General features: G+C 39.5%; 1 protein-coding gene across 1 annotated transcript in view; it reads right to left on the bottom strand.

Annotated features, from left to right (window-relative positions):
* The window catches only part of megf10 (multiple EGF-like-domains 10), a 122,677-nt gene that overhangs the window by 59,315 nt on the left and 44,014 nt on the right, over positions 1-19,348 (bottom strand). The window contains exon 8 of the mRNA XM_061980720.2: positions 7,385-7,521. Within this exon, the coding sequence (XP_061836704.2) occupies positions 7,385-7,521 (137 nt within the window). The remainder of the gene's footprint in view (positions 1-7,384; positions 7,522-19,348) is intronic.

Below are 19,348 nucleotides of genomic sequence, written 5' to 3'. Positions count from 1 at the left end.
ACATATTATTTCATATTTTTCATTTTCTTAAATGAATTTTTCGTTTTTATTCGATAATTGAATTGATTGAAGAATGGCTTGTCAGCAGTTTTTTTTATGTTTAATTTTACAATTCATTCTTATGTTAACTGTACCGAAAAACTGCACCGGACCAACTGAACCATGATTATGATGCACAGTTACACTCCAAATCTACATGGTTATACTTAGACTTAGACAAAGTTTATTGATCCAAAAGGGAAATTGTTCCACACAGTAGCTCAGTTTCAAAGGATGGAAAGGATAATGAAAGTATTAACTAGACTAAAAATGTACCATAGTAGCAATATAAAATATAACATATATGTAATATTTACATATTATATATACAGTATATAATATATACTGATATATTATAATATCATTTTATATTATATTTTTATATAATATATACAATATATAACAAATCCCATTTACCATGTACAATATTACAGTATATGTAACAGCTGCAGCAAAAAAAAATAAAAAATAAAAATAAAAAAATTAAAAAAAAAATTTAGGAAGTGTTTTTGTATTGAAATTTTTAATATACATTTGAATATTCCTGTTATTATTGAACAATACAAAACAATTCATAAGTATGCTAAATTATATTTAGAAAATGGCTTAGAATGAACAACTAATCAATGCTGATATTGTAAGCATATATGCATGAGCAAGAAAAGGTCATGCACAAATTGTGGCTCTGCTGTTCACAGCGACAAATACTTCTTATCTCTCACAATCATGTATACAGTACATAAAACAATAAAGTATTTTGCAAATTCTGCAAGAGTTGCCATTATTGTGGTAACATTTTAACTCAGACTATTTCAGCACCACCAAAAGTTGCAATAATTTAACTGTAATCAACTAGAAATGACCCTTTTGAAACTATAACACATCTATAAAAATAACAGTAATTTTATGTCTGCAATTTTATATAAAGATATTGGCTAAAATACTAACATGTTTGCTAGCCGTTTATATGCTACAGTAGTGCCTAGCAAGAGTTTTTTTCCTCCATTGACGGTTAAACCCGGAAGAGGACGGACGGGTCACAATGATCGTGGCTAATTTGAACGTAAGTGACATTCAAGCATGCACCTATTTGTGACGTACTGCAGCTTTACTGGCTAAAATGGCTAAAATGCTAACAATTAGCATGCTATCACCTAGCAAGATAGCATTAAGTACAGAGTGCTAAATGCTAAGTGAGAATAATATTTTGAAGTTGCGTGCTGTAGACAATAAACTACGTAAATGATACACATTTGGCTGACAATAGAGCTTTTAATACTATCGTCGTATTGTGATAATGCATGTTTTAACACATTCTAGCGGTGTCCCACAAATTTGACAGCGACAAACGAATAAAGGTGCCCTCAGTGCAATAAAGTGTCCTCTCCAGCGAGCTAGCGGGTATTTTGTTTTATTTTTTTACACTGCGAAACAAGTTGCAAGTCACTAATCCAATAGTCACCATGGTGGCAATTAAAAAAATTTGCTTGCATGTACACTGGAGGACAAGTACTAGCTAAACATATAATAGGATGAGATAGAACAGGATATATGGGAAAATTATGTGGCTGCAGTGCAGATACAAAAAGTACATAAAAAATAAGGCAAAAAAAAAAAAAAATCAAGAGGGAAAAATAAAGAACACAAATTAAATAAAAGACATTAAAAGAGCACAAACTGATGCATCCAGCTGCCACTTCAGCGGACCACTTTTACATACAGCAACAAAGTAAAATGCAACGAAGAACCAAAAATATAGCAATAAATAATATGTATTGCGCACATACAATTGCACCATGCATAGACAGACAACAAAACAAAAACAATTTCAACACCCATATACACCGCGGTGGTCTGTGCAGTGCTCCACACCACTGTCTGCTGGGGTGGTGGGCCGCACAGCCACAGGCAGGAACAGACCCAAAAAAGCAACCACGAGAGCCAACCCTAGGTTGCCCACTAATGTCCAGTCCACGCAGATGAGCAACAATCCGTACGGATTGTCTTCGGATTGACTCTGAAGTGTCCAATAGATGCTCATTCAGCTTCTTGAAGCTCGTCCATCCCTAAATTCAATGCTAGCTCCACAGCCCCAGCTCTTCTTGCGCATCTCCTCCAGTCTCAACACAGACTCTGGTGTGGCAGAGAGCCAGCAGCTGGTCTCTGGTGCAAATATGGCCATGGCCAAAAGGCTCCTCCAGGCAGATCCGAAAGTTCACAAAAATGCACCAAAAAGCACAGCAGAAGTCCCGAAAAGGGCCGAACCAAAAGGCAAAAAACACACCAGAGGGAAACATCAAGAACACAAAAGGAGGATACACAAGAGTGCAGAGCTCCTGCAACCAGCAACCACTACACAACACACACACCATAGTAGGCAGTGGTGTGTCGTCGGGGCCAGCAAGGCCTTCTCTGCTGGCCTACCATAACCAGAAATCATGATCATAATTAAAGATAAATGTAATTTTTAATTTACTTTCCATAAATATCTTAAAGTATTCATATTCTCTTCATGTCATATTATGCTCCTTCCAGCACTGTTGTTTTTAGTTTAGAGTTTTCATCCAATCAGAATTAAGCTAGCTTATGTTACCATGCTGTACCAAATTTGCCCGAGGCCTTCAGAATCAACGATGTGGGCGTCCGTGCACTTTAAGTGAACGGACACAAACATTTTGACAGACAGTTGCAATAGCCAATCAGATCAGGAGTTGTTTGTTTTTAGTTTAGAGTTTTCATCCAATCAGAATTAAGCTAGCTTATGTTACCATGCTGTACCAAATTTGCCCGAGGCCTTCAGAATCAACGATGTGGGCGTCCGTGCACTTTAAGTGAACGGACACAAACATTTTGACAGACAGTTGCAATAGCCAATCAGATCAGGAGTTGTTGTCAGTAAGGCCTTCTAGATGGCCTAAGGCAGATATATTGTGATGTTATGAGCTAGGTAACATAAGAACTCTATTACCCAGCATGCCACAGTAGCCCCGTTTAGATTGTTGAATGTAGCCATACAGCTGGATGTTATTGATGAGCACACTGTGGAGTAAACTTTAAGAATTTAGCCAACAAGCCTCGTCTGTATCTTTTATGATTTGACAAGACAACACATGTACTTGCAAAGCCATTTTCAAGAAGGATATTTAAAGAGAAAGTACATCTTCTCTGCTGGCCTAACATAACCAGAAATCATGATCGTAAATTTTTATGTACTTTCCCCAAATATATAAAAGTATTCATATTCTCTTCATGTCATATTAGGCTCCTTCCAGTGCTGTTGTTTTTTAGGTTAGAGTTTGTATCCAATCAGAATTCAGCTAGCTTATGTTGCCATGCTGTACCAAATCTGCCCGGGGCCTTCAGAATCAACAATGCAGGTGAACGGACACATAGAGTCTATAGACAATTGCGATAGCCAATCAGATCGCGAGTTGTTGTTGGTAAGGCCTTCTAGCTGGCCTTACGCTGTGATTGGATACTCACCTGGGAGTCCCAAGTGAGTATCCAATTACAACTTGCGAAATCAGGAAGTGCCACAGGAGCCATACGAGCAATACAAAGCCACAGAAAACTCGCCGGTACTCACAAAGAAGGAGAGCAACATGTTGATTAGATGGCAGATATATATTTGCAAGGCCATTTTCAAGAAGGATACTTAAGAGAAACTACATCTTGAGAGACGAGGTCGGCGATAAAATGGAGAAATGCCTGCCATTCGGCGTCGAATGGGTGCTACAAATTGTGAGTTCAAATATTTAATTTCTTTATTTTTTCACGTTTAATATGTTTTTTGCAATTTAAATTTTGACAGTACCACATAAGATATGTTTAAATAGCTGATGCGGGTTTATTGATTTTTAAATGCGCCAGAAAATAACCCGTTTTGTACACTGTTGTAGTGCGTAAATGTGTTGCTGTATTGTATTTCTCCAGCAATGGTCATGTGGGGACATAAATTATGGTATTTTGAGAGGTAATCATTGAAGTGGAACATCACTGAAGGCCTAGGTGGGAAACGCAAGAACCGCCACCGGTATTTTCAAATGTGTAAAAGACAACATATATCTCCAAAGATTCTGAAAGGCAAAGATAAAGAAAAAAGACAAAGAACATAACTACACGCAATAAATGTGCAAATGTGTACGGGCATAACAAATAAAGCTCCTTGAATCCTTGAATATGATTATTTTTAGATATGGACCAAAAAAAACTTGCTGATGAACATACACTATATTGCCAAAACTTGAAGTGCCATCCCATTCCTAACTCATAGGGCTCAATATGATGTCGGCCAACCTTTTGCAGCTATTGCAGCTTTAACTCCTCTGGGAAGGCTGTCCACAAGGTTGCGGAGTGTGTTTACAGGAATTTTCAACCATTCTTCCAAAGGCGCATTGGTGAGGTCACACACTGATGTTGGTCGAGAAGGCCTGGCTCTCAGTCTCCGTTCTAATTCATCCCAAAGGAGTTCGATCGGGTTCAGGTCCGGACTCTGTGCAGGCCAGTCAAGTTCATCCACACCAGACTCTGTCATCTATGTCCTTATGGACCTTGCTTTGTGCACAGTCATGTTGGAAGAGGAAGGGGCCCACTCCAAACTGTTCCCACAAAGTTGGGAGCATTGAATTGTCCAAAATGTTTTGGTATCCTGGAGCATTCAAAGTTCCTTTCACTGGAACTAAGGGACCAAGCCCAACTCCTGAAAAACAACCCCACACCATAATTCCTCCTCCACCAAATTGCTGTTCTGCATATCTTACAAATGAAGTCAACTTGGCAATAGTTTTCAGATGTAATTTCACCCTGTTGACTCGAATGGATGGAGACATGCTGATTCTGGAGGTCCAAATTCAAAGAGTCATATTACAGGCATATCCTGGACAGCTACTTGGGGACCTTTGTCATCTGGGCCTGGCACGGGCGTCGCGAGGAGCAGGGGAGTGGTTAGCAGGCGATGAAGTAGAAGTATGTGTGCACAAATTGCCAGGGTTGTTGTTGCTACTGTGTTGTTGCGTACTACAAAATAAACAAAGTAGTCATTCTGCAAGGCAAAACTGTCGTCTTTTCCAGAAGTCAAGCCAAGTCACAGATGCCCACTGGTGGGTATTGACGGACGGCAAAGCTCAGTTGTGTACCATGGTCCTGCCGCACAGCAGCCACGTATCTTGTGTACATTTTGCGGGAAGCTCTTGCTCTTGTGTTGTTTTAAAGATAAACTGCCAACAGTCCCTGTATTTACATTCCATTAATCTAAAGATTCACAGCTGATTCTTTATCGATTGAGGTGGTTGCTAGGGGACGCAGTCGAAACGTTAACTTGTCAAGCCGGATATCCGATCACATTGGTTTATCGTTTCACACCATAGTCGTTTCTACAGTGATTAGATCAATATTTTTGTCACAAAAATCATTTTTTTGTCATTTTTGTTATTGTTTACAAACCAGAAAATAATCAACGGGACACAGGAGGGCTTTGGGGGCAAAAACCAAAGTATTTAAATCAGAGCCAATAGTGGTTTTTGCTTATGCTGACTTATTTTGCACTATTGAATTTATTTTGCTCAAAATATTTTACTATGTAATTAAACGGGAATATGGAGATAATTCAAATATGTATTTGATATTGTTGCACCGCCAACCTACTCATAGTAATCAGTCAAAGATGTTGAAAATTTGAAGTATCACCGATACTGCCCCTGTAACTACTTGGCATTGGATCGATACTGTCAAGACGGGGGCCTCGCAACTTACTGCGAGGTTTGTTCTCCAAGGAAGCAAACGGACTATTCCGGACAGGACTTGAAGGTAGGAACATATTTTTTAATTAATTAATCCTACACAGGACAAAAGACAGGAACTAAAACAAAAGGAAAGCGTGCCGATTGCACGAGAGGCTTAGGAACATAAAACATAACGCAGGAAACATACGCTAACACTTAGCCTGAACTATGGACATAGAACAAAAAAACTTACTGTGGCATGAAACAAATAACTAGCAAAAAACTTGGAATAGGACATGGAACGAGCATCATGAACTAAGCATGAAACAAGTATGAAACTGTGCAACAGCCTTAAATAATAGTCTCTTGATTAGAGCAGGTGCGTGTCCCGAACACATGAGGCAGGCGAAACTAATAAGTTGGCATGGAAACTAAAACAAACAAGGATGTACAAAAACAGGAACTAATGGAGTCTTAAAACTAACAGAAAATAACAAAAACATGATCCAGACCACAGATCATGACAGATACCCACATTTATAGTATCATCCAATCTAATGTAAAGTATCAAACAACAAAAGAATAAGTGCCTATTACATTTTACAGAAGTGTAGATAAAACCATGTTACAAGAGAAAGTAACCAGATATTAACAGTAAATTAACAGGTAGATTGATAAAAGTTTTGAGAAAATAATACAACTGGAAATGATGCATATGTTACCGCATATGTCAGCAGCTAAATTAGGAGCCTTTGTAACCCATTTTGAAATTGATATGCCAAATAATATATTGTGATATATAGCATTAGTGCATGAGGCTGCAATATGTACACTAAAGTTTGATATAGCGCGGTCCCATATAACGCAACGTTCTATAAAACGCGATCGTGCCTTTAGACCCCGAATTTCCACCCGTATTTTTCCACCAGAGTCAATTATGTTGGTTTTTTTTACCAAAAATTCTCGTGTATATACAAACATACCCAGTAAATCTTTATGAAAGTCTCCAAAAAGAAGGAATTAAAAGAAAAACTAAATAAAAACAACACTATATCAGCCTAGTGATATCCAAACCAACTGGTGGATAGTGCCCGCCCCATTCTGTGACACAAGCCATCATTCACATCACTTCACACTTCACTATCCACCAAGCAGGTTTCGGCAGCCGAGCTACGCGAATAACTTTTTCGAAAAGAAAAGGGTGAAAAATAAGGATTTCTATATAGTCGGAAATAACGTGATCTGTATTTTATGGACCCAAACAACAGCGTTGTATTGAACTTTGAGTGTATTGCAATATTGATTGTAGGCCATATCGCCCATTCCTATGTGATGTAAACATTCTTAAATTCTAAAAGAATTCCGGTTACAGAAAATGTTGAATTATTGATTTTGGAATGTGGAAAATGAATAGCTTCCTAAATTACCTGAAGGTTTGAATTTAGGAATAAAGTTGAGAAATGTGAAAATAATAGGGATTATTTTCTGTTATGGAAAAGGTGAACCCTCAGGGAAATTGGGGGATTTTATGGATGTGGACAATTGTTAGTCTGAATATGATGAAGGTTCACATTTCTTAAAAAGCTACATTGTTTTCTTGTATTCCAATGAAAGACACCTCTTACCGTTCTCCTGTGTACCCAGGGCTGCAAAGACACTGTCCACTGGATGAAAAACATAATCCATTGTTGTGACACTGACATTCTTGAGAACAGTTTGGACCAAATCTCCCCTCTGGACATGGCTGTCCGCACACTGTACCCTGTAAAAACAACATACATGCATACAGTATTATTTTACAGTACTGTAAGTTTTTAAGATGTCTGGTTTGTCTGCATGTCTCACAGGTCGAGTACTGTACACCCAACATGCTGCTAACATGTTCTGAACATATTAGCACCAAATTGGATCTGGAAATGATCATTCACGCGTTCATTTCATCTCGTATTGACTATTGAAATTCGCTAGTCAACGCTAAAGAGACTTCAGACTGTACAAAATGCAGCTGCCAGACTCTTGACCGGTGCACCCAGAACAGCCCATATTACCCCCATTTTATCCAGTCTTCATTGGCTTTGAGTTAAATTTCGCATTAAGTTTAAAATGTTAGTCCTGATGTCAAGGTGTGGACTATTTCGCAGCTTACTGCGTGAATTGCTTTCCCGAGACGCAAATGGATTTGACCGGACAAGGCTTGCAGGTAAATACATGATTTAATTTTAACTCTAAAGCTACAAAAGGGTACAAACAAAAGGCGCTCACTGCGGAGGAACAAAAACTTGGCACAGGTAACAAAACTAACACATGGGCAGAAACTATGGACATGAAACAAAACTACACTTACTGTGACGTGAAACGATCATGAAATGAGCAGCATGAACTATGGCATGGTCAGAGTAAACAGAGTAGCACAAAGCAAGGAACAGAGTATCATAAAGAGTATCAAGAGTAATGTCGCCAGGCCGACTACCTGGCAACTACAGACTTAAATAGTCTCTTCATGATTAAAAACAGGTGCGGGAGTCCAACACATGAGACACGTGAAACTAATAAGTTGACATGGTGACCAAACAAGGGAGCGTAAACAGGAACTAAAAGAGTCTTAAACAACCAGAAAATAACAATACAAAACATGACCACAGAACATGACACCTGACATTCGGTGCATTGCATGGTGGGGCCCCTTAGTACATCACTGACTTGCTATGCCCCTACTCTTCAGGGCGCAACCTGCAGTCTTCAGGCCAGGGTCTTCTAAAGATTCCAAAACTCGTTTAAAAACCCGTGGAGACCTGGCATTCCAGGCTATAGCTCCCAGACTCTGGATCAATTTGCACCAGTCCCTCCGTCATCTTGACTGTGTTGAAACTTAAAAAAAAAACATTTAAAGACTTCTCTTTTCAGTAAAGCTTTTAGTTAATGCACTTTTTAACTATCAATTTTAATCCACTTTGTATCCTTTTCACGGTGTTGCCCCTGTTGTTTTAATTGAATTGCTGTTTTACTTCACCTATGTTTTGTACAGCGCATTGTGATTATATCTGCGAAAAGCGCTTTATAGATAAAATGTACTTACTTACTGTCATAACGGGGGGGTCTTCGCAGCTTACTGCGAGGTTTGTTCTCAGGACGCAAACTGACTATTTCGGACAGGACTTGAAGGTAGGAACATATTTATTAATTAATAAATCCTACACAGGACAAAAATCAGGAACTAAAACAAAAGGAAAGTGTGCCGATTGCACGAGAGGCTAAGGGACATAAAACTTAAAGCAGGAAACATACGCTAACACTTAGCCTAAACTATGGACATGAAACAAACAAAACTTTCTGTGGCAAGAAACGAGCAGCATGAACTAAGCATGAAACAATCAATGACGCCAGGACGACTAACTGTAAAGACAGGCTTAAATAATAGTCTCTGATTAGAGCAGGTGCGTGTCCCGAACACACGAGGCAGGTGAAACTAATCAGTCTTCATGGAAACTAAAGCAAACCAGTATGCACAAAAACAGGAACTATGGAGTCTTAAACTAACAGAAAATAACAAAAAAACATGATCCAGACCACAGATCATGACACTTACTTACTTCCTTGTACTATAAGACAGTTGTCCTATAAATGAGGGCCCTACTTAAAAGTCCCTCCATTAATTTGCGATCACGCCAATTCACGCAGATTCAACCAATCTCTGCGAATTATGTGCAAACACCTACCGCCACACATTCTGCTGTGCACTCCTCTGAGCACACCACTAGACACGCCCCCGTGCGTTCCTCTCCTGAACTACACTACAATCAACACACCTGACGCTGATAAAAGCTCCCCTGCCTTCTTAAGCCAGCGTGTCCTGCATTCCAGTGCCAGAACGTAGCGGCCTGTACTAGTACAGTAAGCCTCACACGTCTCCAGCTTTCCTCGCCTATGTGCTTCTTCGCTCTTTGTGTTTCATCTCCTTTGTGCTCATCGTGTCTTGTCCTGTGTCGTCATCCAGCAGCTTTGCGTCATTCCCTGGTTTTGAGCTGTGGGTCTCGTCTCCCCGGATCCCCTTCCTGCTGCCTTTCCGGATCTCGACCTTTCACCTGCCCCCGGATGACGACGCCTTGCTCCAGCCCCTGACCACTTGCCTGTCCTTGGACCTCCGAGCCTGCCTTGCCCTTCCTGGATTTCGCATCTGCCTCAACACGCACCTCCGACACCACCCAGTAACACTCAACAGATAATTGCTTCACATAGTCTCAACACACATCTTTGGATTAGTTACACATAATCATTCCTTTGTACAAGTAAATACGCTGCAAGCTAAGTGACGTCCCTGTCTGAGTGCCGTCTCCTTTCCCGCTGTACCGTTACAGGAACATGTTAAATCCACACTTTTGTTTTGGCGCTGCCAGTGAGAAATTTCGCTTCCTCATCTCAGAATTGTACACTAATAAAGAACTGCGATTGGATATATTCCGAAATGGGTCCCACTCATTTACAAGACAAAATTAAATATGATTGGATTTTGTTTCTGACAACTTTTCGTCTCGTTTTTATTCATTGACGTAGGTTTACTGAGGGCTGAGAGGAGGGTTGTGTGTGTGTCTGTGTGCGGGCAGACTCGCAGAGCCTGACACGGGTGATGAACAGAACAGAGGGAAGATGACAATATGCAAGTGTTGTAGCGTGTCCCTTTTTCAGCGGAATTCTCCGCTATTGTGGATAATTTTGTCAAATTGACATACATACCATATTTTTAGGAATATAAGGCGCACTTAAAATCCTTTCATTTTTTCAAAACTCGTCAGTGTGCCTTATAACCCGGTGCGCCTAATGTACGGAATCATTTTGGTTGTGCTTACCGACCTCAAAGCTATTTTATTTAGTACATGGTGAAATGATAAGTGTGACAAGTAGATGGCAGTCACACATAAGAGATACATGTAGACTGCAATATGATGGCAGTCACACATAAGAGATACGTGTAGACTGCAATATGACTCAAGTAAACAACACCAAAATGTTATATGTTCCATTGAAAATATAGAACATTACACACGGCGCTCAAATATCTATCAAAATGTTTTAGTACGACTTTGGTAAGCTATGAAGCCGCACCGCTTGATGGATTGTACTGTGCTTCAACATACAAGTATTATTATGGTGTGTATATAAAGTTTTGTTTCCCAATATTATGCAAAAGCAACGTTTCTTACCTTCTGGGACCTGCTGATCTGTATTTGGGATCTGCATAAGACCTGAAAAGTTGCACGAGTCCGCCTTTGTCGTCCGTGGCGACACTGTTGTCGATGAGCTTCTTCTTTTTCTCTATCTTCTTTTTATGAGACATTCACCCTCCACTGTTGCCATTTCTAATATAAAGTAGTATAAAGTTCTTACTTATATCTGTCAGAAAACTCGCCATGAAAGCTTTTTTATAAGACGAGTGCAGGCTCATAACTTGAGAGGCTTTGGATATTTCTTATTGCCGAGAGCTCAAACCACTCGTAAACGTTTTTGTGTGTCTGTATGCGGAGTAAAACTATGGAACAAACTGGACTTACAACACAATCAATGCCAAACTATAATCGATTTAAACTACTATACAAACATGGGGTCTGGTTCAAATATAGAGATGAGGGTCTTTAATTTGACCTGCTGCTGTACTCTGTCTCAAAGTGTTAACATGTGCTCAATGTTTCCTTACCATTATTGCTATGTTGTCTATTACCATTGTTGGCATTTTGTCTATTGCCATTGTTGGTATATTCATTATTCCTACATTGTTGATACAAATTATTGTTACAGTGTAATAATTATTGTTACCTGTGGTAATGCCACTATGATACAACATCTGTATTATAATCCTTGAACAAAGTAAGAGTGAAACTCATGTGAATAATCACTGAATGGAGAACTGGTGGTGGGATTAAATAAATTATCTTCTTCCCACTCCCTTTCAGGCAAAACTGGACAATCATGCATTACATACTATATATTACCTTTTGCACTATATTAATTTATATTATTAAGTGTTGTCAACTTTGTACTTTTTTATGTCATTGCCTGAAATAAATAAATACATGAAAAAAAATAATTAAAGGGCTAAAACATACCGGTGTAGTGAGTTCATATTATTCACCCAAGAAACTTTAGTTATTAGAGAGTTCCGGTCGGACGGTTTTTCACACGTCCTTGCACGCTACACCGCTGCAACAAAGATGATGGAGAAAAGACGCTGCCTAAGGTGAGCCACGTTAATAAGACCGCCCACAAAACGGCGCATCCTGTCAGAAAGCGGCTTGAAGATGATCTGTAAAATTTAATCTATGCAACATTTTGACCAAAGAACCACCATTACATGTTATGTAGACCACAAGGAAGTGTTTTACATTTAGAAAAAAATAAATAAATATGACCCCTTTAATCCGGTGCACCTTTTGTATGAAAATAGTCCTGACTAGACCCGCTCATCAGCAGTGCGCCTTATAATCCGGTGCGCCCTATGGTCCGGAAAACACAGTACATTTTGTGGGTATATGAAAATGTACTTTCTCAACTTCAAACATTTTGATTTAAGTGGGCAAGACATTCACTTGCCCCCAAGTAGAGCCGGCCCCAATTGTGAGAGACAAGAGAGGATTAATGACAGTGTTACAGTAAGTACAGACCATGGCCTGCTTAACTGAGAATACAGATTGGGAACAGGGAAATGCCTGTCTCTATCCAAACAACAGAAATAGACCTACCAACCCCAAATGACGCATTGGATGGAGTTCAATATTTGTTTTTACCCTGTGATTTTCTTCCTCGAATTCCTGCTTTCTTTCTACTACTCACTTCCACTTTCCATTGCCGTCCAGTTATTTTTATTTTTAATTTCTAATAAATTATAATTCCTCATGGGGAAAAAACATCTATATTTTGTGTTGCACATCACACACAAAAATCAGATCACACCTGCTTTTTAAAGTGAGGAGGCGCACAGACCTATCATTATTATTTGGGGTGTCTTAATACAACTTTTTTGCTTTCTGATAGGATTGCGATATTGAAGCCTTAGGTAATTGACATTAATCCGATACGATACCAGCAGGAGTCATAGTACATACTTTTATTATTTTTGTAGTTTGGAATGTTAGAAAAGACTTGGTCAAGTGAAATTACTGAGATAACAATGGTAAGTATAACAAACAATAACCTTATGACAGACTTATGCTGTGTTTAAATTTTAAGTAGAGTGGTAATTGTTTTTGGCGACAAATAATTAATTCAGTTAAAATTATAAAGCAATAAGTTGAATTATTTGGACAGGTTTGTTACTGAATACTGCCTTGGAAACGTATGTGTACGTAACATGTAACTATAATTATTTGATACTTGTTTAAAGTGACAAATGTGTTGTTTTAGACTGCAATATTGTTCAATTAAGTACACTTATTATGTATGTCTAGCTTGTGTGCTATTGTGTGCTTAGCCGTTGTGTAGCCGCTAGCTCCCAGTAACCTATAGCCTACCATGTTTATCTCTTGTAAATGCCTTGACTAAAATACAAGAATATACCAAAAGACCAGTGCTTATTGGAAGACTGTTTGTATCGTAAATTTTAGATGCAAGCTGATATCATCCAATAATTGTTGTTTTAGCTTAGTTTAGACACACAAAGCTAATGTGTGTGTTGTTAGCTAATGTTAGCTAGCTAAATAGCTATCCTTAGTTAACGGCACACACAGCTAATGCATGTGTTAGGTACAGCGTAGTTTATGTTGTCACGTCCTAAAAGCCGTAAGGGGGTGGAATATAATGCTTTAAACACATTGGTCAGTGAGCGCCCTCTAGGCATCTGAGTAAAGGTGGCAAAAAGCCCCTTTGCGGAAAGAAGAGTGAAAAAGAATGAGCAGGGGTGTCAAACGTACGACCCGAGAGCCGGATCAGGCCCGCGGACAGGTTTTATCCGGCCCGCGGATGAGTTTGCTAAGTATAAAATTGAACCTGAAATTTTTGAATGAAAGAAACAGCTGTACTAAATGTGTCCACTGGATGTCACAATAGCAATTATTTGTATCTTTGTAGATGATGCTACATATGTACAAAATAAACCACATGATGTTAGTACATCAGTCAAGGAAAATGATCAAACCAAATATATAACATACTGTAATTTGATTTTGATGTTATTTCTTTATCTTGATAGATTGGAAATTAACATCAATGAGTTGAACATTATCACATAATTTATTCAGAAAATATAAATAACGACAAATAAAGTATATACCGTATTTTTCGGACTATAAGTCGCTCCAGGGTATAAGTCACACCGGCCGAAAATGCATAATAAAGAAGGGAAAAAACATATATAAGTCGCATTTTTTGGGGACATTTATTTGATAAAACCCAACACCAAGAATAGACATTTGAAAGGCAATTTAAAATAAATAAAGAATAGTGAACAGGCTGAATAAGTGTACGTTATATGACGCATAAATAACCAACTGAGAACGTGCCTGGTATGTTAACGTAACATATTATGGTAAGAGTCATTCAAATAACTATAACATATAGAACGTGTTATACGTTTACCAAACAATCTGTCACTCCTAATCGCTAAATCCCATGAAATCTTATACGTCTAAGCTCTTACGTGAATGAGCTAAATAATATTATTTGATATTTTACGGTAATGTGTTAATAATTTCACACATAAGTCGCACCCCCGGCCAAACTAGGAAAAAAACTGCGACTTATAGTCCGAAAAATACGGTATACTAATAACCGCAACAGGTAATTGTAAAAAACAAAAACAATAACATTATGATTTGTACAATTTCAGAATGTGCTTGTTCTATTATTAAACAAAGAAAACAATCTGAATTTGTCTTTATTTTGAAGTTATTGTGCCGCGATTTTTCTCCATGTGGCCCCCGATCTAAAATGAGTTTGACACCCCTGCCTTAAAGAAACTTATCCAATGCTGGGTATGGTGAATGAAGTATATTGTTTTCTAACAGGTTCAGCTCACTAGTCCTAGCTGCTCATCCCCAGTTCGGCTCAACACCTGGCGGCACTATCACAATCATTACTGCTTTCACTCCACCCCTCCATTACGAGCGGCCCTGATGATGACCCTTACACCCTCTTCATCACCCCAAATGACAGTGTCAGCTGACCAGGTGAGGAGACAGCTGGGAGAGTTAATTTAAAACAACGCTGCAGAAACTGATTATTCAGCTGCCTGGACCCTCTGCAGTTTGACGAGCAGTTCAGTGCTGGTGTGGATGGTGATGTCATTTATACCTCACACACAGCATGTGCTTAAAGGGGACCTATTATGCAAAATAAACTTTTCTTACCTATTGGTACCTGCTTTTGTGTCATCTGAATAAGTCCCAAAAATGTTCAATCAAACCATGGAGGCATTGCAGAGCTATTTATAAAACAATCTTGCCTTCCTTCATACTTCCACCAAACGAGCCATTTGGTAATTACTAAGTGTGTAACGGTACGTGTATTTATATTGAACCGTTTCTGTACGGGGGATTCGGTTCGGTTCGGAGGTGTACCGAACGAGTTTCCACAAGGATATATTAAGTAGCGTTGGGTAAACAATGCACACCGTGGCACAACACACGGCATGCTAGCAACGACCGGGCTACTACAACATATAAAAGCCAGAGCTGGAAGACCCTCCTGCCTCGTTAAGATCTCCCGTTTGGGAACACTTCGGCTGCGCGGTGCGATACAACAATGGAGGACGGAGGTTTGCCGACATTGTTCAGCAGCGGTAGGGTATGCTTCTGCCAACACGTCAAACATGCTAACCCATTTGAAGCGTCACCACCCCCAAGTGAACATCGCTTCAACGAAGAGAAAGACGAGCAAACAGCTCCCCACCGCATTCAAGCAGCCTCTCCTCGGCGAGTCAGGCAGGGCTAAAGCAATAACAAATGTTTTTATAGCAGCAGATTTAAGACCATAATGCATTAGAAACTAGATTTTGACCCACTTCTATGGTGGAAGAACAATAAGCCCATATATCCTCTTACTGCCAAGTTGGCCAGGCTGGGGGGGAAAGAAAATGTAATCTGAGGCTGAGTTGACTTGAAACTGTTTAATGTTGCACTTTTTATATGTAAAAGAAAAGTTTTGTCATTTTATTTAATCTGAGCAACAACTTGAGGCAGTTTAATGTTGATTAACGTGAACCCCGACTTAAACAAGTTGAAAAACTTATTGGGGTGTTACCATTTAGTGGTCAATTGTACGGAATATGTACGGTACTGTGCAATCTACTAATAAAAGTCTCAATCAATCAATCAAAAAAAGCACTTTATATGTAGAAAGGTTTTGTTAAGAAACCATCCTGAGCCTTATCTTATTTAGTTTTTATTTTATATATGTTGACCACATTAATCCTGGCAATGGACCCTGTGTGTGTATGTATGTTATGCCATTGTTTACAAATTTGGTAAATAAATAACCAAAACATTTATATTTTGTTGTTTTCTTACTGTACCGAAAATGAACCGAACCGTGACCTCTAAACCGAGGTACGTACCGCACCGAAATTTTTGTGTACCGTTACACCCTTAGTAATTACCCAATTTGTGAAGTTTTTCCCAGTTGTGATGTCAGAGGATATCTCTATATATGGTACAAATTTACTGGAAGTGCTTTGCGCAAGTCCGCCATTGTAGTCCGATTTTTTAGTCAATATGTTCCTTCTTAGACAGCATGGTGGAACAGGGGTTAGTGCATGTGCCTCACAATACGAAGTTCCCGAGTCGTCCTGAGTTCAATCCATGGCTCGGGATCTTTCTGTGTGGAGTTTGTATGTTCTCCCCGTGATTGCGTGGGTTCCCTCCGGGTACTCCGGCTTCCTCCCACCTCCAAAAACATGCACCTGGGGATAGGTTGATTGGCAACACTAAATTGTCCCTAGTGTGTTAATGTGAGTGTGAATGTTGTCTGTCTATCTGTGTTGGCCCTGTGATGAGGTGGTGACTTGTCCAGGGTGTACCCCACCTTCCGCCCGAATGCAGCTGAGATAGGCTCCAGCACCCCCCAAAAGGGACAAGCGGTAGAAAATGGAGGGATGGATGTTCCTTCTTCTACTCTGTCCTTTAGTTGTGGGGCAGACTGGCTCATACGTGCACATGCTTCCTCCGCTGTTGCTATTTGTAATACAAAGTGGCGGACAGTTCAGACGTCTGTCTGTCAGTAGACTCGCCATGGATGCACTAAAAACTACAACATGGCTGGCAGGGAAAATACATAATCGAAGTGGAGGCACATAATTAACACCGCCCATGAAATGGCGCTCATCCATCCAGACTGGACACTGGCCGAGGGTGGAGTCAGCTCTCTTGGTTGCTTTGTTGAGTCTGCTCCTGTCTCTGGCCATGCTCCCCCACCCCAGCAGACGATGGTGTGGAACACCGCAGAGGCCACCACAGTGTATATGTTTTTTTTATTTTGTAGCTGTATGTAGAAATGGCTGGTTGCATCAGCTCTGCTCTTTTAATGTCTTTAATGTCCTTTGTGTTCTTTGAAGTTTGATTTTCCCTCTTACACACATGCTTATGTGTGCTATGGTTATGAGGTTTTTTCCCCTTGGCCTCGGTCTGCACCCCCTCTCCAGGGGCCCAGGTGTATTTTGTTTTCTCACCACAGCGCCTGCCAGAGGAGCATGTGCGGAGTACTTACAAGCAGACACAGTGTGTAGACAGAAAAGGGAGAACGTACGCATTTTGGCTTAAAAACTAAAGATGAAGGTGAAGTTATAACACTGAAACGCCCTCAGGAAGAGGTGCTTTAAGACACGGCTAGCTAGCTAGAGGCTAAAGTCCATTCACAGTCTGCAGTGTTTTAGCTACTTCTAAATCACTAATTCTTGCCTCTATGGCAACAAATAAAGTATGTTTCTTACAAATATCATACTTGCAGGATGAGGAATCGCTAAACATGCTTCACTACACACAATAGCTCACCGGCGTCATTACTGAATGCCAGTAATGCCATGGGTGGATCTACACCTGACATCCACTGTAATGATACCAAATACAGGAGCGTATCTAGTCGATACTACTATGATTACATCAATATTTTTTAGCATCACAACATCTTCTTTCATTTAAAAAATCTTTATACTATGTTTATAAACTCAGGAAATATGTCCCTGGACACATGAAGACTTTGAATATGACCAATGTATGATCCTATAACTACTTGGTATCGGAATTGATACCCAAATTTGTGGTATCATCCAAAACTAATGTAAAGCATCCAAACAACAGAAGAATAAGTGATTATTACAGTTTAACAGAAGTGTAACTAGAACATGTTAAAAGAGAAAGTAAGCAGATATTAACAGTAAATGAACAAGTAGATTAATAATTCATTTTCTACCATATGTACTTAATAATTTGGACAAAATAATAGAATGATAAATAGCACAATATGTTACTGCATACGTCAGCAGCTAAATTAGGAGCCTTTGTTTGCTTACTTACTACTAAAAGACAAGTTGTCTTGTATGTTCACTATTTTATTTAAGGTCAAACTTGCAATAAGAAACATATGTTTAATGTACCGTAAGATTTTTTTTGTTGAAATGAAGCCAATAATGTAATTGTTTGTGGTCCTCTTTATTTAAAAAAGTATCGAAAAGTACCGAAAAGTATCGAAATACATTTTGGTAACGGGACCAAAATATTGGTATCGGGACAACACTACGTCCAATAACAAAACACCATTCGGGTTTACATCCGGGCAGCCGATCGTGGAGGGTGTGTCAGTCGATCGCCAGCCAGGCTTTAAAAAAATAGTTCTAAAAATTTGCGATCATCAATCTTCACTAAGACATCACTTGATTGACATTCAAGGCACCCGAGGGTCTTCTGAGATGACGCTGGCTGCTGCGAGATCATTATTAAGAAAAAATGACCGACAGGAAGGCAAGAAACATTTTTTTATTTCAACAGACTCTCGCGCCATACCTGCCGTCAAAACTCTAAAGACCGACTGCACAGTTCCTATCTTCACAATAAAAGCGCTGCCTCATCCTGCCTGCGCTAACAAAATAGGAGTCTCAGAAAGCTGGCAAGCTACGGAATTTTCCGCCAATGTATTTCTTGTAAAGTGTATAAAAACGAGTATGGAATCTGGACAAATAAGATGCCAAAAACCAACCACTTTCATGTGGTATTGGACAGAGAGGAGGACTTTTTTTCTCCTCCATTCAAAAATGTGGACGTTATCAGCACTACTGTCTGATTCAAATCAATGCAAGTCATCAGAATCAGGTAATACACCAACTTATATTCTTGTCTTCATGAAAGAAAGGAATCTGTATGTGTTAAACATGCTTGCACTCAGCATCGAGGGTTGGAATTGGGGGTTAAATCACCAAAAATGATTCCTGGGCAAGGCCACCGCAGCTGCTCACTGATCCCCTCACCTCCCGGGGGGTGAGAGTGATGGGTCAAATGCAGAGGATAATCTCACCACACCGAGTGTGTGTGTGAGACAATCATTGGTACTTTGTGTTATCATTAAACACCTTTAACTTGTTCACAAAAAGGTCTCTTTCATACAAACCCTGTTTCCAT

The sequence above is a fragment of the Nerophis lumbriciformis genome, linkage group LG20 (assembly GCF_033978685.3).
Source record: "Nerophis lumbriciformis linkage group LG20, RoL_Nlum_v2.1, whole genome shotgun sequence".
NCBI lineage: Eukaryota > Metazoa > Chordata > Actinopteri > Syngnathiformes > Syngnathidae > Nerophis > Nerophis lumbriciformis.
The sequence above is the reverse complement of the archived record's forward strand: the minus strand, read 5'-3'. Positions and strand labels throughout refer to the sequence as shown.